Source organism: Acinonyx jubatus, chromosome B4 (assembly GCF_027475565.1).
Source record: "Acinonyx jubatus isolate Ajub_Pintada_27869175 chromosome B4, VMU_Ajub_asm_v1.0, whole genome shotgun sequence".
NCBI classification, from domain to species: Eukaryota; Metazoa; Chordata; class Mammalia; order Carnivora; family Felidae; genus Acinonyx; species Acinonyx jubatus.
Genome location: NC_069387.1, coordinates 109440811 through 109466387, shown reverse-complemented (window position 1 = coordinate 109466387; position 25577 = coordinate 109440811). Strand labels below are relative to the sequence as shown.

At 40.3% G+C, this 25577-nt stretch overlaps 1 protein-coding gene across 5 annotated transcripts in view; it reads left to right on the top strand.

Annotated features, from left to right (window-relative positions):
* The window catches only part of POC1B (POC1 centriolar protein B), a 96647-nt gene that overhangs the window by 27981 nt on the left and 43089 nt on the right, over positions 1 to 25577 (top strand). For all 5 annotated transcript variants that reach the window (XM_027071121.2, XM_027071119.2, XM_027071120.2 and 2 more), the window contains 5 exons: positions 15607 to 15714; positions 15850 to 15965; positions 17119 to 17252; positions 19414 to 19482; positions 20215 to 20367. In XM_027071121.2, coding sequence (XP_026926922.1) covers positions 15607 to 15714; positions 15850 to 15965; positions 17119 to 17252; positions 19414 to 19482; positions 20215 to 20367 — 580 coding nt within the window. The remainder of the gene's footprint in view (positions 1 to 15606; positions 15715 to 15849; positions 15966 to 17118; positions 17253 to 19413; positions 19483 to 20214; positions 20368 to 25577) is intronic.

The window sequence follows — 25577 nt, the reverse complement described above, 5'->3', positions numbered from 1 at the left end:
GACAGTTCTTAAAAGAAGGGGGCTGGCATCGACGTGGTCCCTGGGGGGAAATCTGTGCAGGCTGCAGCCAGCCGACCGTGTGCACACTGTATGAAACAATGTGCCAGGCATCTTCAGCTCTGATGTGGTAGAGTGGTAGTGGGAGCCTCGCTCTGTCTTGCCTTCTATCCCATGCTGCTGTCATCATGCTCTTAGTGGGACATTATTGTTCAGGTGTTGATTATAATCTATGGAGTGAGTCTAAGAAAGAAGACAAAAGGTTCTACTTTTAGCCAATAGTTTTTTTCTTCTAGAGTTGTCAGCTACTTTTGACTCTGGCCAAAAGAAATACAGAAAGTATTATTTCTATATATGCCTTATAGCTGTGTGGTCAAGAACATGGACCTGGGACCTAAATATATAGGTTAAAATTCCAGCCTCAGCACTTACCAGCTCTGTGACCTTTGGGAAAATTACCTCACTTCTCAGTGCCTTAGTTTTCTTACCTGTAAAATTAGGCTGATGATAATAGTAACCTGCCACACAAGTTGTCATGGTATTTAAATGAGTACATACACATAAAGCATTTAGAATCATGCCTCCCATGGAGTAATCACTAAACAAATCTTAACCATCATCCTCATCCTCATTGGACATCTCAATCTTGTTTTGTTTTTAAAGCTATTATATAACTTGAGTTGATAATTTTTTCCCACCTAGGGAGGTGACATATGTGAAGGTCCCAAGAGGCTGGTCAGATCACTTGTATTTATGTGTTAAGTGATGCACACAGAGATCTATCATCTAGTGGATCAATCCCAGAGAACAGACAGAGGCACAAAAAGCTAGGCCAAGTACTGGGAGTCATTATTTAGCCCCCACTAGGACTGACTCTGGAGATGTTTGGCAAAGACACTGGTTTTTGTTACCTTTATCAGGTGGCTCATCAAAAGCAAAACCATTGAATGAGAGCTATTATTTATCCAGTGGGTCCCTATGCGTCTGTTTTCTTCCTGAAATAATTTAAGGTGGTTTATAATAAATGCCATACAACTAGAGGGAATGAAGAGACATTTCTATGTAGAACCGTGTCACCTTGGGTAGTGCAAATTTGGCAGGTTTAGCCTGAGTTTCCTGCAACCAAGGGATTGATGGAATGATGGTGGCTGACATGTCTTCATGTTTTTAAACAAAAAGGAATCCCGACAAGTTGTTCAGATAAGAGAAAATTTTTCCTGTAGAAGATTCTAGGAGATATTTTATTCCTTGTCCTTGTACCGAAGCATGTATGTATAATATAAATGCTAAAGAAGGGGCGCCTGGGTGGCTCAGTGGATTGAGCGTCTGACTTCAGCTCAGGTCATGATCTCCCGGTTTGTGAGTTTGAGCCCCACCCCACCCCACCCCCTTCGGACTCACTGCTCTCAGACTGTCAGTGCAGAGTCTGCTTAGGATCCTCTATGCCCCTCCCCTGCTTGCGCTCTCCAGTTTTTTAAAATAAATGTTTTTTAAACATTTAACATAAAAATAAATAAATGTTTTTTGAAAATGCCTAAGAAAAGGTATTGCTACTGTAAGGCAGAGGAATGTATAAAAGGTTGAAAAGGTCACCAATAATATAAAATTTTGGTCTTCAAAATATTCCTTTTATTTTTTTTTGGTCAGTCCTTCAAAGTTTTTATTCTTTTTTGTTTGTTTTGGGGTTTTTTTTTGTTCCTGCTTTGTACCACATATCTGTGCTGCGTGTCAAGTAGGTAGAAATGAGAACTGCAGTCTTAGCCTCAAGGAGCTTTTCTGTTTTATGGTTCAACGGAAACAAAACACATACAAAATAAGTATAAAATGATGTCTCCTATGGGAAGATGACGCACAAGGGGTAAGGGCAGTGGGGCATCGAACTGGACTTGTATGAGGAAACACCAAGGAGGACATTGCAGGCCCAGCACTGAGGGACGGACAGGAGGAGAAGAGGCTTGCAGCCGTCTCGTCAGATGGGGACTGGTGGCCTGCCACTCACAGAGGGAAGGAGCAGGAGTAAGCTCTGTGGCCTGGGAAAATGTTTTGTGCTCTGGGAATGTTAAATTTTCAGCTGTTGCCTGGCACAGGAAGTAAAGTGGGATGAGGAAGAGGAAAGGTGGGGAAGGCTCAGGGCCATGGGTGTTTTGAAAAGACTTTGGACTTCATCCTCCAAGTAACACGGAGACACTGGAGGGCTTGGGATTGGGAAGAAGCATGATCGTTCCTGAGCTCTTTGTAAACTGCTCTTACAACCCACAGCATGACTGCTTTAGATGGTTGGCGTGAGATAGGTCAGGATTCACATGCCTGCCACGTCGTTACCCTCGGGCGAGTTAGTCCATGGTTCTCAGCCTCAGCGGGAGGTGAGGGTAATGAGCCTTCTCAACTGGACTGTTGTGAGGATGAGAAATATAGTGTTCGGGACTGTGTGACGCCACAAGCCTGCCCTACCTCCCGCTGAGTAACATTAGGGAGAGACTTAGGAACTGGGGAAGGGCCCAACATTTGGTTTTAAACCTCTCATCAATTAGAGAGAAGACAGTGGTGGAACCCTGCACTTCTGTCTGCTTAGCATCTGTTCTGTTTTCTGGTGACGGTGCCCAAGCGTTCCCTAAGCTTTCCCTGAGCCCTCCCCTACAGTCCCTCTGTATGTGTATAGGTACTGGTGTGGCCTGATCTCCAGTTCCAGAAGAGGGCATTCAGCTCAGGCTTGCCATCCAGAACAGGGCATCTCCCTCCTACAGGAGTTAGTGAGTCTTGTTAGAACAGCAGGCCTTTCCCCTGAGATTGCTACTTTAAGCTTCTTCTTTTTTTTTTTAGTTTATTTATTTATTTTAATAATCTCTACACCCCATATGGGGCTCGAACTCATGACCCTGAGATCAAGAGTCTCGTATTCTTCCGACTGAGCCAGCCAGGCACCCCTTGCGCTTATTGAAACCTGTGGTTACTGAGGGACACCGTTGGCTAACAGTTGACCTGAGAGTGGTGCTGATTCAGGGGACAGCAGAGCTGTGAGCTTGAGAAAGAAAGAATTGCTATCTGATTACATGGTATGGTTTCTGGATACAGTTATACCTGGTTTTATTAACATGTGTTTGTGTGTGTACGTGTGTGTGTGTGTGTGTGTGTGTGTGTGTGTGTGTGTGTGTGTGAGAAATGAGCCTTAAAAATTCTCTCACTTTAAAAAAATTTTTTTAATGTTTATTTATTTTTGAGAGAGAGAAAGAGAGACAGAGTGTGAGCAGAGAAGGGGCAGGGAGAGAGGGAGACACAGAATCCGAAGCAGGCTCCAGGCTCTGAGCTGTCAGCACAGAGTGCGACACGGGGTGCAAACTCACGAACTGTGAGATTGTGACCTGAGCCGAAGTCGCGCACTTAACTGACTGAGCATCCAGGCACCCCTCTCTCACTTTTTTTTTTAAGAGGCACTTTCTGTAAGATTTGATAGCAGAACAGAGTTTGGGAAAAGTGGGGGTTATTCTCACATCCAGTGATGTGCACTCAAGACATCTGTTTTATCTTCACCCCCAGTGCCACAGTCTTAGTTTTAGCATCAGGGACTCTCGTAGACACTTCAGATTTGCCCCATTCTCCCACCCTCACCCCCACCCCCCCCCACCGCCCTGCCGCCTCCAAAGAGACCTTTGTGAAATGCAAATCTGGTTGTACTGTTCCTCAGGTTAAAGCTATTGGTGACTCCTTGCCCTGGCTTGTCTGCTCTGCCTTCCTGTCACAACTTTGTCTTTGTCCCCTTCCCCATCCCCTTCTTGCAGCTATACTGAGCTCCTGTGTGTGATGCTCTGCTGTGTTCTGTGCCCTTTCCAAGTGCTGCCCGCTGTGCCTGGAATGCCCCCGAGTCCACCACCCCTTTCCCCATGCGGCTCTGCAGCTCTCCTTCCAGGAAGTGTTTACGGTTCTCCCAGGCCCCACTTATTACGAGTCCTCCGTGCCACTGAATTGTCTTGCTTATGAGGTCCTGTCTGCTTAGGCCTCTCTTCCCTATTAGACTTTCAATTGTAAGTATTTTGTTCAGATTGTATTCTCTTGACAGGCCCTGTTCGAAATTCTGTAGATACCACAGAAAGCAAAACAAAACTCCCAGTCTCGTGGAGCTCCTTCTACCAAAGGGAGATAGACAATTAAAAAATGTACTGGTGATATGTGCCCTGCAGGAAAATACTGTGGAGTCACAAGGTAGAGAGTGATGGGGTTGGCGGGTGCTCCTTTACACATGGCTCAGGGAAGACATCCCTGCTCAGGTGACTCTGAAGGGAGGGAGCTGATGAGGTGGGTGTGAGGCAGAGTCAGACGGTGTGAGAAGCACTGCAGTGTCATGATGGGGTGGGGAAGTCTCAGAGGAGTTGTGCAAAAATGTGGGCTGAATGAATCAGTGAGGGGTGTGCAGGTAGTTTTGGTAGGAGTTTTCCAGGGGCTTCTTCAAGGAAGAGTCATTTCTGTGGATTTTTAATATCGAATGTAGGAGGACTGTACATGCATGTTACGAAGGAGAATGTTTATGGGGCTTCGCTGTTCCGTTTCGGCCAATCCCTATTCAGATTGACAATTTTGTACTGAGCTTGCCTACTCTTAATGGAATGCCTTTATCTCTCTGGTGCCTTGTGGTTCTGTTCTTTGTTTTTATCAGTTCTTTTCTTACTGTTTGGCATCAGTGATTCATGTGAAACTCTTCCGAGGTCTCTCTGGAGGAATGTTCTTTGATAAATAATTTGGTTAAATCGAATGGGTAAGGATTTCATCTTCTTGGCAACTTTCCGTATGTGTGCTCTACAACGTGTTTAGAGATTCTTCCTCATGTGTTTATTGTAATCTTTTTTTCCTTGGCTCATGCTACTGTAGTTAGACAACAGGAGCATTGAGAGGGCCCAACTGACCACTCAGGCCCACTCAGGCCAGCTGACAGTCTGCAGTGTTTGTGCAGCTTCCTGTGAGAACTTAGCCTTGCTAGGGTCAGCCCAGTTCAGGACTTTCTTCCAAAGTTCTGAAGGGCCATTTTCACTTTTTACTCAGAGGTGAGAATGCTCAGGGGGCACTGAGTCATGCTTAATAAACTTAGGAGAGTCTGAAACATAAGCCAGATGCCAATTTATTTATTTATGACAACAACACTAACTTTCAAAGGGACTAGAATGTTTGTCTGTCTCAGTCAGGGCCTTCCTCCTTCACTGACAGAGTCAGAACAAGAGCTCGATGGGCCCTGGAATGAAAGCAAGAAAGTTTGTTGAAAAAACAAAATCTTGATGGACAGTTTTCTCAGGTTTGAATAGAGCAATGGGGCCATCTCTGCCACATGCACACACCTGCCAAGGAAACTGCATGATCAGCTGGTCGGGTGCCCCCTCCCCCAGGCCAAGCAGGAGACACACTGACGACTCTTGCCTCTGGCGGTTGCTGGGTGCTTCCTCTCTGGTAACAAGTGCTGCAGTACAGTTGATTGGATTCAGCAGAGAGGCAGTGCCCTGTAGTACAGCTCCCTCGCATGTGATCCTGGGAACACGACCCAATCTCTCTGAGCCTTGCTTGGTCTGCTCTCCTATAAAATGGGTACAAAGAGGTACCTTCCTCATAGAGTCTTCGTGAAAATTAAAGTGAATGAATATGAAGTGTCAGTTCATGTCAGCTATTAACTCCCTCATATTCCATTTTTTTTTTCTTTCTACAGATTTACTGGAGTCACCAATTAGGTTGTGTTCCCAAGTCATTTCGCACATTTGCACACAGTGTTTGGGGTTGCTACTACAAGTAGCTACTATTTATCCATTGGCTGTACTTCATGTATTTAACTATCAGGGTAACTTTTAATTTCTAAATACTTGGGTCTGAAAATCTCTGCCTTTTAATTGGAGAGCTTAACCCATTTATATTTATGTAACTCTTCCTATGCTTAGTTTTAAGTCTACCATCTTACTCTGTGTTTTCTATTTGTCCCATTTGTTTATTTCTTTCTCCCTTTCTTTTGGATTGCTTATTTCTTAGTATCCCATGTTATCTCCTCTTTGGGCTTTTTAGCTTTACTCTTTGTCTTGGGTTTTTGTTTAGTGGTAACCTCTAGAAGTTACAGTCTACATCCTTAATATATCACAGTCTACTTTTGAATTAATTTGTGCAGTTTTATATATAATATTAGAACTTATAAAAGTTCTAATGTCAGAACTTAGAAAAATTTATCTCCAATTTCCTAATTCTTAACAGTTTTATATCTGTATATGGTATGAGCTCGCAATTCATTTCTTTTAAATAAGAAACAAAAAAGTCTTTATATTTGCCCTCATATACTTTTCCAGTGCTCTTTAAACTAGATCCAAGTTTCCACCTGGTATCATTTCCCTTCAACCTAAAAAACTTCAGGTACTATTTCTTGTAGTGTGGGTTTCCTGGTGATGAATTCTCTCTTTTTGTGTATCCATTTTGATTTACCTTATCTTATCTTATCTTGAGAGAGAGGGAGGGCACAAGTTAGGGAGAGAAATACTCTTAAGCAGGCTCCATGCCCAGTACAGAGCCTGATGTGGGACTTGATCTCAAAACTGTGAGATTATGACCTGAGCTGAAATCAAGAGTTGGACCCTCAACTGAGCCACCCAGGCACTCCTGTTTATCCTTTTTTCTTTTTTTTTTAATATGAAGTTTTATTCATATATGGAAACTAAACACTACAAAAAAGGGCAATCATGGGCCCTTTGGAATCAGACAAGAAACATGATAAAAATTTTTCCAAAAATTCTTATACAGTCATTTGTATGAGAAATAGCTATTTTTGATATGCCCTGTTTATCCTTTTTAAATGATATTTTTGCTGAGATGTAGAATTCTAATTTAGTGGATACTTTTTCTTTTAGGACTTAGGGGATGTCCTTTCATTGTCTTCTGCTTTGCATTTTTTCTTTTTTTTTTTCATGTGAAGGCAGCAGTCATTTTTATTGTTATTCTCCTATATGTAATGCACCTTTTTTTTTTTTTTATAGCAATCTGACTGTAATGAGCCTACCTATGGTTTTGTATATTTTTCTCATGGTTTCTGGAACTATGTGGATATAAGGATTGATATTTTTATCACATTTGGTAAATTTTTGTTTATTCTTCATATATCTTTCTGCCCTCATTTCTTTCTCATCTTTTTCTGGGATTCCAAATTCACATATGTTGAATTTTGATATCATCCCATAGTTTTTTGAGGCTTTGCTTATTTTCTCAAATTTTTTTTCTCTTTGCGCTTCAGTGTGTATAGTTTCTATTGGCCTATCTTCAGCTTCCCTGGTGTTTCTGTTCCAGCAATGTCTAATCTACTGCAAGCTTACCCATTTCTCTGATGAGATTCCTCATTTGTTTATTATGTCCATCATTTCCTTTAAATCCTAAACATATTTATAATAATTGTTTAAAGTTCTTGTCTGCTAATTCTAACATCTATGTCCTATCTAGGTCAAGATTCTCTGCTTCTTTGTATGTCTTGTGGTTTTTTAAAAATTGTGTGCCCACTTGTTGGGAGGAACGCTGGGTGTTGTATGGAAACCAATTTGACAATAAATTTCATATTAAAAAAATAATAATAAAATAAAATTGTGTGCCCAAACATTGCTAAGTGTTTGAGAGCATAAAGTGCTCTATCATCTCTAAAAAGTGTTGAGTTTTGTTCCGGTAAGCAGTTAACTCTTTGATGGCTCAACTAGATTCTCTTGAGGTTTGGATTTAGACTGTTTCAGAGTAGCCTTGACACTTGGGCTATAGTACTAGTGGCCTTTCTGGGGCTGCCACCAAATGTCTGAAGCATTCCACAAAATCTGCCCAGAACTTGAACATCTCTCAGTTCTATGTAACCTCTGGCATCTTTGTTCAGCTCATAGTCTCCAGTGGTTGTTCTCTGCCAAGCCTTTTTGCCCAGAGCATTAGCAGCTTTGTTTTTGACCAAACTCAAGGGGCCTCAGAGGCAGATTTTTTTTGGTTTCTGCTCTTCATAGCTCCTCTCTCACACCCTGTCTTCAAACTTCCAGCCCTTTAGCCCAGTTCTGCATTCTGATTTTTGTTTCCTCTGCTCAGTTGGACTGCTGCTGTCTCCTTGGGCTCTATGTCTTTGTGCCATGGTTTGGAAAATACTCCCGGGTAGAAATCTGGGATAGGTTTGGTGTTCACCTGGTATGTGTTATCTGCCTCTCACGATTCACAACTGTGTGCTATCTCTTCTCCGGTGCCTGAAAACAGTTGCTTCATATATTTTGCCCAGTTGTATGATTGTCTACAGTAGGAGAGTAAGTCTGATAACCATTAATCCCTCTGTCTAGAACTTCTGTCAAAGGAATTTATTGTAGCCTACCAAGCCAATTTCAGAATTCACATGGGTGAGTTAAATGTGTAAGAATAGCCAACAAAAAAAATGACAAGAAAGAGAATAAGAAGAAACTTGTCCAACCAACTGTCAGACCACAGTATAAAATTATAGAAATTAGGGGCACCTGACTGACTCAGTCGGTTGGGCATCTGACTCTTGATCTTGGCTCAAGTCATGATCTCCTGGTTTGTGAGTTCGAACCCTGTATTGGGCTCTGTGTTGGCAGTGTGGAGTCTGTTTGGGATTCTGTCGCTCCCTCTCTCTGCCCGCCCCCCCTCCTTGTGCACATGCATGCGCTCTTTCTCTCTCCCTCTCTCTCTCTCAAAATAAATAAATAAACTTAAATAAAATAAAATTATAGAAATTAAAATATGGTGATAATTGTATAATATTAGGAAAAAAAGGTCATAGAAAGACTAGAAGCATACCCATGTATGTTTTATGATAGATGATATTTCCAATCAGTGGGGAACTGGATGGACTGTTTAATATAAAGTTAAAACAACTGGATTTCTGTTTGGAAAAATATAAGTGGGATTTCTATTGCATACCATACATTTACCAAATTTGTAGATGAATTAAACAACTAAACATTAAAAATTGTTCAAGTGATACTGCTCTTCCTCCTGATATATGAGCAGTGTATTGAAATGAATGTAGAGGGTTAGCAGAGCAATTGTTTTTCCCTTTAGTATTTGAATTTTAAACATACACCATGGACTTAAGTAATTAAAATTCTGTGTCTGTCTGTGCTTAGTACTTACCATAAGTTTGTTCTTGGAGCCTCAACCTTTTCTCTGTGGCATAGAGATGGTGCCTATTCGTGTAGGAGGTGATGAATAACTAGCTATGTTCTTTGGAGTAGTGTCGTTTATGATGATACATTTTAATTCACAGAAATATTTTTAAGATATGCTGTCTATTGGAAAATATATTCATGCTTTTAAAATATAAATTAGTATAGTCTTTTTAGAAATCAATTTGCAAACTATATCAGATGTCTTTGGTGCAGTGACTTCACAACTGGAAATGTATTCTAAATACCCTTTTGTATGCAAAAGAAAAAGCTTTGAATTCAGAGGTATTGCTTTCAGTATAATTTATAATGGTGAGATATTGGAAAGAACCGATTTTCCAAATAAAGAAAACTATTTCAAAAAATTTATACTATTATGTAGCCATTAAAAGGAGAGTATATGCAAGTAATGACATGAAAATGTTCGTGTTGGGGTGGGGAGCAAAATTCAGAACTCTAGATTATAATATAAAAGATAAAGTACCTGTCATACGTACAATGGTTAAGTGGGATTTTGAGTGATGGCACTATGGACTGTTTTTTTACTTACTGTATTTTCCTTTTTTTAACATTAAATTTTTCTTTAATGACTAATGAAGAAAACATTGATCATTATATATATATAATGTTATCTTTTTTTAGTGGCAAAGAAATTTTCTAATAGGTAAAATTATTATAGCCCTGTATTTTTTAAAATAATGTATATTCTTGGATAATGTGTGCTTTTTTATAGTGTCCTCAATCAAAAATAAGTAGAGGCTATTGAGCCAACTTGTCCAACATTATTGCTTTTCCAGGATTAATTTTTAGGGGAAAAGTCTACATTTAATTTTCAGTTGTTGTAGGGTTACAAGTGATCTTTGACCATCTGAATTGCAGAGATTTTTCTTTGTAGTGGCAAGAGATATATACATATAATACATATATGTATGTGTGTATGTATGTATATAATCGACCTTACCATTTTAACCATTTTAAAACATACAGTTAGATGTCATTAGGCATATTCATGCTGTGTAACAAACTGTAGCTTTTAAACAGCAGCTTTCATTTGCTCTAATATTAAGTTAGACCCAAATATCTTAAACAAATTTTTTAACTGTCTTAAATGTTTCCTAGGGACCTACTCCGTGCCATGCACGGTGTCTGGGGATGCAACAGTGAACAAGACAGACATGGTTTCTGTCTTCTTGGAGCTTACATGTGTTGGGGAAGTAAACAGAATGCTTGATTGCAAGGATGACCTAAGTATGAACCGGAGCTACTCTAAGACCACATGCTGAGGAACTAACCTACTGGGGGTCAGGGGGTGGCAGTCTGGAAGCCTTCCTGAGGAAGTGACACTGAGCAGAGACTTACAGGATGAGTAAAATCTTCTTATGTATTTTAAACTAGATAAAGAGTAGGGGGCAGCATTTGAGGCACAGGGAACAGCACATGAGGAAATGCCCGAGGCAGGAGCAAGGACCTGAGAGAAGAGGGGTGTGTGCCAGGAAGAGTAGGGTGATAAAGGGACCGGAGGGCAGACCCCAAGGACCTGGTAAGCAGTGGTAAGGATGCTAGGCACTGTGGTTTGAAGAGACAGGAACTGATGTGTGGAGTGTGGAGGTGTAGAGGAGGAAGAGGCACAAAGCATGACTCCTAGGCTTCTGGCCTGAGGGACTATTTGCTGAGAAACGGCACACTGGAGAAGGACAGTTTAGGGAGGAAGACGATGAGTTCAGATTTGGACAAGCTCAGAGTTGGAGGTGCCTGCAGGATATGCAAGAGGAGACGCCCAGTAGGCAGTTACACTTATGGGTGGAGATCCCAGGAGAGAAGTCTGGGCATATAAATGGTAAATGACCCAACAAATAATTAACATGTTTCATGGCATACTTAAATCTTTTTATATCTCTTTCATCTGCTTTCTGTCTCTCAGCAGCTGTAGGAATGAATCCTGTTACTGCAATTAACAGATGGGTTCTCTTCTGATGCTGACCAACACTTAAAAAAGTATAAATGTTTTGCTTATTGCCTTGAAGTTCACCTTCAGTGTGTAAACACAGAATCCCACCAAAGCAAACTCTGAGACTGCCAATATATTTTTTTAATGAGTCTATGAAAGTTTGGTTCTGAATGCAGTCCAAACACCCTCATTATACAAATAGAAAACAGTGGCCAGTGTGGTTTTGAATTTCACAGGGTTACATAGCCGGACAGTTGCAGAATTGGCTCTAGAATTCAGGACTGTGTACTGACTGGACAGTCTATTTCCACTACTTTTTACTGCTTCCCCCTCGTATTGAATAGCTGCTGGCTTCAAAGTCCAATTACTAATTATTTGTTTCTCAGTAGACATGGAACAGTGCCTACTCTGTTTGGTGTCAGAAGCCTGAGGGCTGGAAATGTTTTTTTTATAGAACATTTATTCCAATGATAAGAGATTTCCAAAGGAAGTTTTTGGTTTCTTATGAAAGCACTTTGAAACTTCTCATGGTTCATGGACCCCTTTGGCTCTCGAATATGTGAATAGCTCTATGGCTGTGCATATGGTAATACAATTTTACATACAGTTGCAGGAACTCCATAGATTCCAAGTTAAGGAACTCCATAGATTCCAAGTTAAAGAACTCCTGTTATGCCACTGGGCTATTCTCAATGACCTGTGAACCAGTTTTTCTAGAAAGAAGTTCAGTAGTTTCCTGATTCTCTCAAATAAGTACCAGTATATTTAAGAGATTGAACAGTGGTTCAATTAACTTCCCAGATGCCTTACAGACAGTTCCTGTCTGATCATCTGCCAGTCACTATTGACTAATATAATGTCTATCTCTATGACACACTTTCTGGAAGTTTTAAAAGGTAGTCGAGTGGTGCTGAATTAGAGAGTTAGAAATCTGGTGATGTCTCAGTAGAAATTTTATATCCTCTTAACACTCTTAAAATTGATAACCCAGTTAGATGTTGCTTAAGCCCTGACAAAGGAAAGGACTGTCCTTTACTGACCGAAGTCAGGGCAAAGAGAAGCCTCTTTTATTGGTGCCAACCTATTTTTGATGTATCTAATTCAAAATAAAAGGAGAGAAGAGAAGATACAAACCACCAGCCTCACTTATAACCCTTCCCAAGGCAACCCCCCCCCCCACAAAACAAAACAAAACAAAACAAAACAAAACAAAACAAAACAAAACAAAACAAAACACATATATAGAGAACATATGCAGGCATTATAACGTGGTGTCCGGAGGAGGGGGACAGCCTTAATCTCCGGTCCCCCTTTGGTCATGTCGAGCTGGGGTAGAACACCCCCCACCCCACCCCTCACCAGGTTCTTCCCCTCCTTTCCCTCCACTTATCTGACTTTTGCATCCCCTTCATTTCTTTAGTACCTAGAAGTTCTCCGGGGCTATAGCCCTTCCTGCTCAGGATGGATTTCTAGCCGGCCAAGATACCCCCTTTTCTTTATTCACAAGTTTCTTTAAAATCCTGTTGCTTCCATGGAACTTCTGTTGACAAATTGGCACCTTTTTGTTTCAAACTCTTTTCTTAGCACTATCTAAAATGCTGCTGTGTGCCCTTCCTAGAGTGCAAACGTCATGAAGGCAGGGATCTTACCAGTCTCATTCACCACTGTATTCCAGTTACCCAGGACAGGGCCCAGTGCCTGGTTTTGGAGGTATAAAATATTTGAATCAATGAATATGTTCCCCCATAAACTCCCCAAGGACACTGACAATGTATGGCAGCAGAGGCCGGTTTTTATTAAAGGATAGTCTAGTGGTTAAACTGTCAGGTAGAGCCCAGTCACCTGGCCTCCTAAGAGCACTGCCTCATGGTTTCCCTCCACTTTAGAACTTTCTGTGGTTACCCAGAAGCCACACTGAACTTCTGTGCTCTAAATAATTTAGCCAGTTGAAGAAAGTTGCCTTTCTGTCAGGGACTTAAGCAGAGTGACTGAGAGGTTTGGCTGTGGAACCGGACTGCCTGGTTCAAATCTTCCTGCTGTGTGACTCTGGCAGTTTACCGATCCCTTTATGTGCCTTGGTTTATTCACCTGTGATATGAGGCGACCAGTAGCACCTGTTTAGTAGGATTATTTTGAGGATTAAACAAGTTGTTACAGGTAATGTGTTAAGAACCATTCTCGGACATGTGTGCTCAATAAATGTAGGCAGGATAATGATGATAATGGAGGTGGTGGTATTTGGCCAATAGTGTCGAAGTTGAGTATTTTTATACTTTGTTTTTTAATTTGATCACTTCATCTTTATATTAAACATTTCTTTTGTCATGGCTTTCTTAAAATGTAAGGATCAAGTGATCTCTTAGAAATACTTATTTAAAATACTCACATTAAGTGATTTCTAAAAGATAACTTGTTGGGGCACCTGTGTGACTCAGGGGGTTAAACGTCTGACTCTCGATTTCAGCTCAGGTCACGATCTCACAGTTCATGGGATCAAGCCCCATGTTGGGCTTTGTGCTGACAGTGCAGAGCCTGCTTGGGATATTCTCTCTCTCTCCTTCTCTCTCCCCCTCCCCCACTAATGCTCTCACTCTCTTTCTCTCTCAAAATAAATAAACATTAAAGAAAGATAACATTAAGAAACAGTTTGAGGGGCGCCTGGGTGGCTCAGTCGGTTAAGCGACCGACTTAGCTCAGGTCACGATCTCGCCGTCTGTGAGTTCGAGCCCCGCGTCGGGCTCTGTATGGACAGCTCAGAGCCTGGAGCCTGTTTCAGATTCTGTGTCTCCCTCTCTCTGACCCTCCCCTGTTCATGCTCTGTCTCTCCCTCTCTCAGAAATAAATAAAACGTTAAAAAAAAAAAAAAGAAACAGTTTGATTCTATGTATTAGTTGCATTACTATGTATTATTATATTTTCATAAGGATACTGAGCAGGTTTTTCTTCCCCAGTCTGTATAACATATGCTTCATCTGCTTGAAGCCTTTCTATAATACTGTCCTTCATATGTTAATCTTTCTCACATATTTTCTGGAGGAAAAGATTAATAACGTACTATGTTATTGTAAAATCAAACTGAACTACCCAGCTCGGAAGACATTTTCTTGCAAGGTTACTTGCCCGAATTTAAAAGATTATTTCACAAAGAACTTAATTACGTTCCTATGTCCCTTTTTTTATATGGTAAATCCATAAATGACACATTCAAAGTTTCTGTCAGGAAGAATTATTTTTAGGTTAGCCTTAAGAACAGAGAGGGAGGAGAGGAGTGAGAGAACACGAAACACCCCCTTCAATTATAATCCACACCCTTAACTGATGACCTTTATAGTAATCTGGGCATAGAGGGAAAGTACAAATAAAATGAAACATAATTCGTCTATGACCTAAGTCTGTCGTTTTTTGTTGTTATTACTAAAATATTAATAATAAAAAACTGTTCATAGTTTCCCAGTGGTCTAAAAATTTTCAGGTTTTTTTTTCTTGGTCTTCTACTCTTCTGTTTTTCTCCTACCACTTAGGGGAAAAAGAACGAACTTTGGAAAGATTCTTAAAGGAAGAGAGTGCATAAAAACAGTAGATGAAATGTCTGAGAATGCACTCATTTGTTTTTAATGGGACATGTGGATGATAGGTGTGTCCATGCATCAGGACCTTCAGTTCTGTATAAATGAGCTATCCACTGGAGATTTAGGGCCTCCCAAGGTCCAGGAAACTACAGGCTTGGGGAGTTGATGCTTTTGTTGGTAGTATCATTCAATTTTAATTCTCAACATGCCAATCTGTTTCTTCTGAAGAGCTTCAGTACAGGGTTAGTGGGATGAATAGTAAAGGCTCTCTTAGGTCACATGGATAATACCAGAAAATGACAAAAATAGAAGAAAGAGACAAAAAATACTTATGGGCCACTTGGGTGGCTCAGTTGGTTGAGCGTCTGACTTTGACTCAGGTCGTGATCTCGGGTTTGAGCTTCTCATCGGGCTCTATGCTGACTCAGAGCCTGGAGCCTGCTTCAGCTTCTGTGTCTCCTTCTCTCTCCCTGCCCCTCCCCACACTCTCTCTCTCTCTCTCTCTCTCTCTCTTTCTCTCAAAAATAAATATTTTTTGAAAAAAGAATACTTACAAAAACAACAACAACAAGGTACTTGGCTTAGGAGGAGGGCAAAGTTGAATCAAAGACCTAGAACAAGTGCTATAAAACTAAATCGTTTAAATAAAGTAAGAAAAGGAAAAAAGAAAATTGGCTGGTCTATATAGTATATTTTGATTTTTTTTAACGGTCTGTCATTGTGCTTATAATTTGTTATGCTTATTTTTAGTTGGAGAGATGGTTGTAGGGTATGACTTTGCTGCATGGTGTGCTAGCAGTGGTCTCTGGTATTTAATACATGTACAGCCTGACGTGTGTGTGGGGGAGTGTGTGTGTGTGTGTGTGTGTGTGTGTGTGTGTGTGTGTGTATGGGGGTGGGGGTGATTGTCAGGAGCCTTTCACAAAGATAATCTTCTTGTGCTTTCCAGATTTTCACCTGATGGAAGGCTAATTGTATCATGTAGTGAAGATAAAACTATTAAAATTTGGGATACCACAAATAAGCAGTGTGTTAATAACTTCTCAGATTCTGTAGGGTAAGTCCATTCTCTTTGGGCATTTATGTGGTTACATGGGTTAGTTTGCTAAAGAGGCATTTAATTATTAAGTTCAAATAAAGAAATAAAGGTGAAGAAATCAAAATATTAGACTATCTTATTCTTTCCTTCTAGGTTTGCAAATTTTGTGGGCTTTAACCCTACTGGTACATGCATAGCTTCAGCAGGTTCTGATCATACCGTGAAAATCTGGGATATAAGAGTAAACAAATTGCTCCAGCATTATCAAGGTAACAGTTTCCATGACAACAGAGTCCAGGTGCTGCCTGGCCTACTCCAGGAAACTCTTAAACCCGCAGCCTATGCTTCTCAGTGGGGTGTGGCTCTCTCAGACAGGGTCACGGGCTGCCTTTGATTTGACTAGAGGACAATTAGTTGCATCAACAGCGTGGTCTGAGAAGCTGGCGTGGATGTCAGAGTGGAGAGAGAGGTGGAGCGACCTTAAAAATGATGCCAGGGCGGTTAAAAAAGAAGTTACTGAAAGCTGTTCAAACGTTGGTTGTCTGCATTACATGAGAGGTCGGGGGTAGAATTGGACTCTGAATTCTGAGTCAGAAGGAGTTCTAGGAGCACAAATAGGTGTTATAATTGGTAGAAAACAACATCCTGCCATGGCTGTGCATTGAAGCTAGAAGAGAAATGAATTGATTTCTTGTTTCTTTTTTATTGGATTTCCATTAAATCCACATTTTCCTTTTAAAATAAGTATACTTACCACGTGGCAGATACTGTGTTAAATCCTTACAACAGCCCTCAGGAGTATTATTAATATTGTCCCCATTTTAAAGATAAGGAAATTAAGGGTTAAGGAGGGTAAGTAACGTGCTAAAATAATTGATGGAACTAGCTTGGGGCCTTCTGTTTACAAAGTACTCAGAAGAACAGCCTTCTGATGGCTGTGTCGTACTGCCTCCTGTTGGAAGGATGGTGTCCAGAAATGAATTCTCAGACAAGCTGGCAAGACCATGTGCTGCTACAAACATACTTCCATACTCTTCATTCCTGAGCCTCAAGCCACTAATTGGCTATGAAATTTCATTTAAGGCTAGGTTGTATATCTTATGTGAGCTGGTGTTGATCAATTGTTGGCTACGTTATATGGGTAATGTATCTGAAGAGTTTAGAGTTACATGGTTAACGGGATCATCTTTCCATGTCACACTTTCACTTTTAAAGCTATTCTGTCTCATTAGCTGGAAGTTTAAGCTGTACGATGGCAAACTACTTACTTGTTTTAGTGAGCTACATGGAATTTTGGTGTTGTGGAGACATTGTCTCTGATTGATTGTTGTTTCCAGCCCAATATTGCTAATAGGGCAAGAGAACATCTTTAGAATTGACAATTGTTCTCTGAACGTTTTGCTTTTGTTTTCTATAAATCAGTTCACAGCGGTGGAGTTAATTGTGTATCATTCCATCCTTCGGGTAACTATCTCATCACTGCGTCTTCAGATGGCACACTTAAGATTCTGGATCTCTTAGAAGGAAGACTTATATACACACTTCAAGGACATACGGTATTTGACACTAAGATTTGTGCTTTTTAAATTATGTATATTTTAAAGTGTTGATCGATTTTATATGTCTTTATTATCTTTCCAAGTGTGGCACACGTTGCTGGTATCACAAAAAATGTTTGCTTTCAGGACTTGGTTTTTATCCACTGGAAGCAACTCTTAGAAATATTATTTATTGTAATTCTTGTCAAAATCAGTGTGTCTTTCAATGGCTGTGAAATTAATCCCCCACTGCTGTCTTCCTCAGTATGTAGCATAGGTTTGACTGGTCAAATGGCGGTGGATAAGCCTTTTCCTTACTCTGGTCTTTCCCCTCGTGTGGAGGCTGTTCCACAGCTCTGACACTGAGCCTCTCACACCCTCTCCCTCCTCGTCACTAATCTCACTGGTGAGTTTAGAAGGAGAAATTCCATGAGTAGAGCCCAGTGCCTTCTACTCTTGGGAGTCTGTCTTCATTGTTTTTCTCTGCTATTTCTTGTGGGCAGGCCTGCCCTTGTCCGGTCTTGCCTATGACTGGGTACTCAAATCTGACTCATACTGGGATTCAGTTCTAGAAAGCCCATTTACCCACAGATAAAGAGCCACATTTTCTCTTTAAAGCCCTTACCAGTAAGAAAGATGATATTCCTGTGTCTTATTTTTCAATTGATTTAGAATCCTGTGGGGAAGAGGCTCGCTGTTTATTGAGCCTGTTCAGTGATACACGCGCGTGCGCACACACACACACTCACCAGCATATAATGCACTAAATAAAAACTCTACTTAAGTGTATAAAGTATTCCTCCTTTCTGGGTAAATATACAAACTTCTCTAAGTTTTTTTAGAATGCATCCTGCGTTCTCTCTTTTTTTTTAAAGATGTCCTAGGTACTTCCTTTTAACCAATTATAAGCTGTTTATCTCCAGAAATAGAATAGGCTTTGTGGTCTAGGGGAGAAGGACTTCTTTCTGCCTTCATGTATCCTGCCTGGCTTCCTGCTTTGCTTTATCATTTGTCCTGCAGCTGTGTTAGAGCAAATCCGAAATAGACACTAACCAGCTCAGATATATGTGTATCCATGGATTTAGGTTGAAGAAATAACCAATTCGAAGTGGTCAATGATCAAAATATCCATGGAAGAAGTACAGAATAATAGAAAAAAAGATAAGCAAAATATTTTAGGAGGAAAACACTACACACGATGGAATTTTTCAGTCTAAAGATATTTATGAGGCTATAATAACCTAAGTCTGTGTGATGATCTACTTGAAAAATACAAGATGGTTTCCCCAAATTTTTCTTATGTAGAAAAAGCATTAGTATCCTCTGTTTGTTTTTAATGTCCTTGGACATCTTGTGACTTCTCCAACTCCAGAGTCCTGGCTTAATTTCAGGTTCTCACTACCTCTCACCTAGGTAATTGCAGTAATTTCTTAACTGGCTCCAACCATTCATTCTCAGTCCAATTCATCATTCTCACAATTGTGACCTCAGTGTTCAACAGTCACAGCTCTCCTCCTGTGTCCTGCTGGCAAAACTTTCAGTGACTCACCATTGCCCATGTGAAGAGAGAACTCAGTGAAGCCCGTTGTGGTCAGGAAGGGGCTTTGTTCGTCTTCCCTACAGACTTGTCATTCGGTTTCTGCCAGTGATTTGTTATTCTGAGTAAAGAGTCCAAAGCCAGAAAGTCTTTTTTTTTTTTTTTAATTTTTATTTATTTATTTTTTAAAAGAGAGAGAGACAGAGAGAGACAGAGAGACAGGCAGCGATTGTCCCAAGCAGGCCCTGTGCTGTCTGCACAGAGCCCGATGTGGGGCTCGAACTCACGAACCATGAGATCAGGACCTGAGCTGAAATCAAGAGTTGGAGACTTAACCACAGAGACATTCTTGTTAACTTACACACGTACAAGCTTTTCTTTAAAGGGAAAAACGTGTATTGCATATTTTTATTAGTATTGCTTTGTTTTAAATCTAGTATCATTTATATGTGTTCAAATATAATTGGGTTGGTGCTTTGAAATCTTTACTCTGCCTACATTATTTGCCAACAACTGGATATGTTCTATCAGACTTATTGCATAAATAGTCTATATAGAATAGGATGAAAAATGAATAGTCTTCCTGGACATAAGAAAACAATACCAAGTGCTTAAAAAAAAAATCTCCCTTTATTTTTTTAGGGACCTGTCTTTACTGTTTCATTTTCAAAAGGTGGAGACCTGTTTAGCTCCGGAGGTGCAGATGCACAGGTTTGTAAATCTTTCAGCTCCTTCTCTGATTTGGTTAGGGAAAAGGAATCCAAGACCTCAGCTAAGGTTTTTACAATCAGCTCTTTTGTATATGTTAAGAGGATTATCAATGAGCTTATATTTTAACTTAATGCCAGGAAGTCTGCTGTCTCCCAGCTGAAATAGTGCCAGTTCTGATACTTTCTGGAACTCAAACAGCAGCTCATCTGGACACTTAACTATATGTGTAACTCACTGAATTGCCAATACTGGTGTGGCACTTCCATTTGAACTCTGCCTCATCTTTTATCTCTACATCTTGTTCTTCAAATGTTAAGCTCCTCAGAGGATGGTAAATATAAATTGTTACTGTAGCAAATTTGCATTTTTGCCTATGTATGACCCAAAGTCACACATATGACTTTGGGTCATACATAGGCAGATTTATTGAATAAGGTGGACTATCAAGCCAAAAACATGATTTTGAACTTTGAAAAAATAAAAGGGAATTTTAAAATAGTAAGTTGTTTCTTAGTATGAATTTTAAATTGGGCATGAGGGCAATTCCAAGTGCTAAATCTTTCCCTTCCACACTTGACAAATAGTATTGAAAAAAAATAGCATTGTTGAAATATACATCTAGCTCTCCTATTATAAGGGACAATTATGTATATTGGTTTTTGTAAAAATAAAAATCAGTTCTGGTGCTTTCACATGCAAGTGGATAACTGCCAACATACTAATTTTTTAAAGGTCTTATTATGGAGGACTAATTTTGATGGCTTGAATTGTAAAGACATTATTAAAAGAAATCTCAAAAGATTACATTTTGATTCATCACCACATCTTGTTGATATATACCCAAGAACACCACATCCCCATGAAGGAAAAATTGAGACTGTTGAAGTGAGTACTTTGCCCATATTTGTTCTACTGTTTGTAAGTGTACATTTTGGGGCTATTGGTCAACTAGACTTCATTCTGTAAAACGTTAGTTAGGCCTTAAAACATCACTTTGAGAAACAATTATGTTGACTGATACAATAACACTATAAATAGTGATAGTGTGTATTACTGCTGAAGCCTCTTGTATTTGCTTCTTGAAGGCCTAGAAATAAAGCTTAAAAATTGTGTCAATAATAGTAGGAAATGAGAAATCAAACGTAAGGCCGGTGACCCTGAAGCCTGACTTAACTTTGTATTCCTGTGTGTTTAGGAAGAGTATGTAATGGCTGTCGTAAGAACAGGGCTGAAGGGCAAGAATGTTTATAACAGTCATTGAAATAGGTATCGTGAAGCCTTTTAATGGCAAAAAGAAAAAAATCTCGTGGACAGTAAGAAGAGATGTAGGCATTGAACCTGATAGTTGAGACCATTTTACTATTTGCCTGCATATATTTTGAAATATTTAATTATCTATGTAGCTGTAGGTTTTGCTTCACAAGTTCCCTCAGGTCCTATAGATTTAAATGTTCTATTCTTTTCAAAGACAAAATTCATCTTTTCTGGATACTTGGCTGGTATTAGTGTGTTTCTTTCCATTTTGCATGATTATTCGTAAGCCCCTTTCTCTTCCAAGAACTGATATCAGAAATCATTATTACCTATTTATCTGAATTGGTTTTTCATCATTGACAGAGCCTTGCTTTGCTTTTCGAGTAGCTGTTTTGAGTTCTTAACACGTACTCCTGAGTGACAGTTTAGTCACCAGCACTGTTTACACGGTGGTCCCGTACTCCCTTCCACGGAAGGTCCCTGCATTTCCACCCCAGTCAGCTCTTTGATTCTTGGGTTTTGGTACCCTCAGTCCTTAAAAGTTAACTTTTGGGGATTCTTTTCTAGATTTTGTTTAACCACATGTGGGGATTTCTGTCGTCATTTTTTCTTGCTGGTGTTTATTTTCAGTTTTTTTGCTACAATTTTTGTCCTTTCTACCTTCTGGCCATCTTTCCAGTTCTTCTAAACAAAGTATTTAGTACCTCTTTGTGCCATTATTATATCATCATTATTACTGTATCTTTTTTTTTACTTGTTTGAAAGAAGTAATGTAATATAATTTGTGGTTCGTCACATTTTGTTTTCAGCGTCTGCCGTGATAGATGTAGCTGTCGATTCCCTGTGATCGCATATATTCACCTAAAATGTTTGGGAGACATATTTTAGGTTAAGTTCTCTTTTCTTGTTTTACCCCCAGCTGGTTTTGTTGACTTATGGTGTGTTTTATTCTGGCATGTCTGGGGCTTGGCCGGGCTTGGTCCTCTGTGCTGCCGCTGCCCTGTCATCCACTCAGCCACCTTCCCAGGGTGGCGCGGGTAGAGCTGCCGGCTGAGGAATGGGGACCCGGGCTCCCCATTCAGCGATCTCTCCGTGACACCACGCCACCCCCACTTTAGAGAGCCAAGCCATTTTCCCTGTGGTTTCCCGCCAGCCCCGGCCCACTTAAGAGTTCTGGACTTTCTCTAAAATGTCAACAAGTTGTCTGAGAAGCGCTGCTCTGACGCAGCAGCCAGAAAGCAGTAGCGGTGGCGGGGTTCCTTTGTTTGGCGAGGTCAGGGTGACCCGGGCCATGCAGAGCCACCCTCAACCATGCTTTTCACATGCACACTTGAAAAATCTATTCAAAACCATCTTTTCATCCTGGAATTAGAGTTCACTTATACTAAACAGAAAAGTGAGCACTGTGACTGAATTGTTTGTGTCCTAAAGAATGTCAGCCTCCGTGTACCCAGTTTCAATTACCCGTAAGCACTCACGGTTGCATAAATTAAGTACACGGTGTGAATGTTCATCTGCAAAACATCTTCATTTCATGTGACGTGGAATGCCACAGAAGTGATAGGACGCTGCCTGTGAACAACCAACTGTTTGCTTTTTGTTTTTTTCCCTTAAAAAGCTCTTATGATAAAGCAAAGGTGTAAAGTGTTCTGGACAGAGGACATCTTTAATATTACAAACAAATGTTAAATATCAAATTTTTTTGAAGGCTCCAAGTTAATGTCTGGGGATCCCTCATAGAACCAAAAGACTGTTAGTTTAAAAATATCACCTTGAATGGAAGAGTTTGAATCGTAATAGACGTTGTATTGTGTCTATTCATGATTAGTAAGTTTTACTTTGAACTACTAAATTTGGGGGCTCATTTCTTTTTCAAAGGTTTAGGCAGGTTACATACGCTACTTTGGAAATATTTGAAAATTAGAAAACTTTTCTCTTTTTTTGAGGTAAAGATTCATGATTAACAGGATAAAGAGATGTGGAAAAAATGGCTCCTAAGTGATCTAATTAATTTTCCTAACTTGCTCTTTCTACAGTAACCGTGAGGATTCCATTTCTGAGTCTGAAGCATCATAGTATTCCCATGATTTATGTTTTTTATGTGTCTTCTGTGAGGTTCATTTGAATGGCATAACCTCAGTCTTCTGGGTGAAATCGTGCCGCCTTTTGCAAAAGCCCCTATTTGCCAGCTCTGTGTGCCTCACTTGTTAGAAGGTGGGGCGTCCTGCAGAGTCTTAGACCTTGGGGACCAGCTGACGAAATATGGAAACTGCTAATCCTTCCGTGGATAGAGAGGGTGATCACAGATTACTTTTAGAATAAATGAGAGAAGGCCGCATGAAAGAAGGCATGAAACACGCAATCCTAGCTTTAGCTATGTGAAACAGACCCCTCCTGTGTCCTTTCCAGTAACCTAACTGCACATCCTTTGTAGCACTCCTGGCCTAGGCACACCATCTTCTTTTTTTTAATACATATTTTTAAATTTTATTTTTAAGTAATTTCTAAACCCAGTGTAGGGCTCGAACCTACAACCTGAAGTCAAGAGTTGCATGCTATATGGACTGAGCCAGACAGGCACCCCCTACGTACTCCCATCTTAAATAAAAACATGAGGACAGCTTTTTTTCTCATTTTGGTGGGAAAGAAGGCAAATTTGAAAACTAGGTAACTTAACTCTGACCACGCTGTGCTATGGCGCGTCATTAATTCGTGCTGGCTTTATCTTCTTCAAACTGGTATGAGCCGAATCACACAGTTCTGCCCCCAGGCAGAATCAAATTTACCTCCTTGAGTGGGAACTTAGTGTATGTGCAGTACCCTAGACTTTTGCATATTTTAATGGGAAGACAATAAATCCATCCTAAGGGCAACAGGCATCAAAATAGTTATGCTAGGAGAATTACAGAATATTACTGGAGGGGAGTATGGTTAGTTAGCTAAAAAAAAATTATCAATAAAATAATTGTTCTGGTGGCTTTTAATTTTATAATGGCCATTTGAGATGAATTTGATCTATAAATTGCATAGGAAATTCTGTGTGATATTTAATAGGTAGGAAAAATTCCTTTAACTTAACCAAACATCTATGTAATAGTATTTTGTGATAGTCTTCCCATGATTCATTGTTGAAAATTGATCAATTAAAAACATTTTTTTAATGTTTATGTAGAGAGAGAGAGAGAGAGAGAGAGTGTGTGTGTGTGTGCGCGCACACGCGTGCACGTGCGCAAGTCGGGGAGGGGCAGAGAGAGAGACACAGCATCTGAAGCAGGTTCCAGGCTCTGAGCTGTCTAAACAGAGCCTGATGCGGGGCTCGAACTTATGAACTGTGAGATCATGACCTGAGCCAAAAGTCAGCCACTTAACCAACTGAACCATTCAGGCACTCCTGAGAATGGATCAATTTAAGTCTTCAAGTCTGAGACTGGGTTTTTATTTTAATCTTCTCCGAAGGTTGAAAACATAATTTCAGGTAAAAAATGACCACTTCTCTGCAAATTGTGTATTTTATTTCTAGCCATGGCACATACTTATATTGTTTTGGGCCTCCATAAATGTTCTTCAGAGATTACATAATAATAATATTAGTAGTAATAATAATAATATTGAATACATACAAAGCTATTCTAATTGGCTTCTAAAAATTGTCATTAAATCTTCCTTAAAACGCTACAAAGTGCTATTTTTATTCCTTGAGAAATCGAGGCACATGTAAGTTAAAGCTTAAAGTCAGGAAGTGGCCATACTAGCATTTCAACCCAGGTGCACTGGTTCTGTTTTGTGCTTTTAACCATTTTGATGGAATGCTTCAAAATAATCAAAATTAAATTTTATTCTGTTAATAGAGAAGGAGTATCTATGTGCTGGACATTGTACTAGCTTTAGAGGGTGCAACAAAGAACAAGACAGGCGTGCGTATTCCTTGCCCTTCAGAATTTGTTAGTAGCAGTCCTCGTGCTCCTCACAGAGCCCCAGAGTGGGTGGTGCGTGTGAGGGTTTCTTTATGCACGAACCCCTCCGTGACGTGCCCTTGTTCAGTGATGGAACACTCAGCCCTCAAAACGCAGCCCACTCCATTTCAAGGTGAGCACAGTTATTACAGGGTCCTTCCCTTTAATAAGGATGGAGAGCTAGAACGTACTGTTAATATTCCTGGAGATTAGCTAGCACAGAACCAGCCCCTCCACATATTCTCTTTTTGAGAAGACTGTAAGGCTTTACTTAAAGAACGTCCTGCTCCATTTTAATGTATGTGTCAGCAACTCGTTAGCTCCATCAGGAGCTCTCCAACTTGTAGAAAGCAGCTCAAGGATTTCCCCACGAGAGAGGCTATTTCCATGGGATTTAGATTTTTTGAACAGTTCCAATTTCAGATGGTAAAACCAGATTGTATTTTTCGTACGTAATTGATTTCATGTGTACACTAGGTGGCAGTAGATAAAAGAGAATAAAATGTCTGCAGGCAATCTCTCCGGTGGCCTGGCTAGGCTGAGACTGGAAGGAAGGTGACTGATCCTCAGGTTTCTTATCTCGGCCCCCAGTGTGGACTCAGAGCTGATAGGAGGGGGCTGTGTTTTCTGCTGTCTGGAGCAGCCAGAAAGAAACCAAGGTGCTGGCAGGCTGGGCCGATAGGCCCTCGTCTGCATCCTTCGCTGTGCTAACCCTTCTCTGTGGTGTGGGCATTCTGGGGCCTGCGCCTCTGACGCAGGTGGCTGGGTAATTATAAAAGCCTCTTAATGTTTCCCACACTACAGCTTTACCCATCAAACGTGATAAGTGCTTTTAAAATCATTCAGCTCCTCTTCCGCTGGTCTCAGCCCTGATCACCCCAGTCCCGG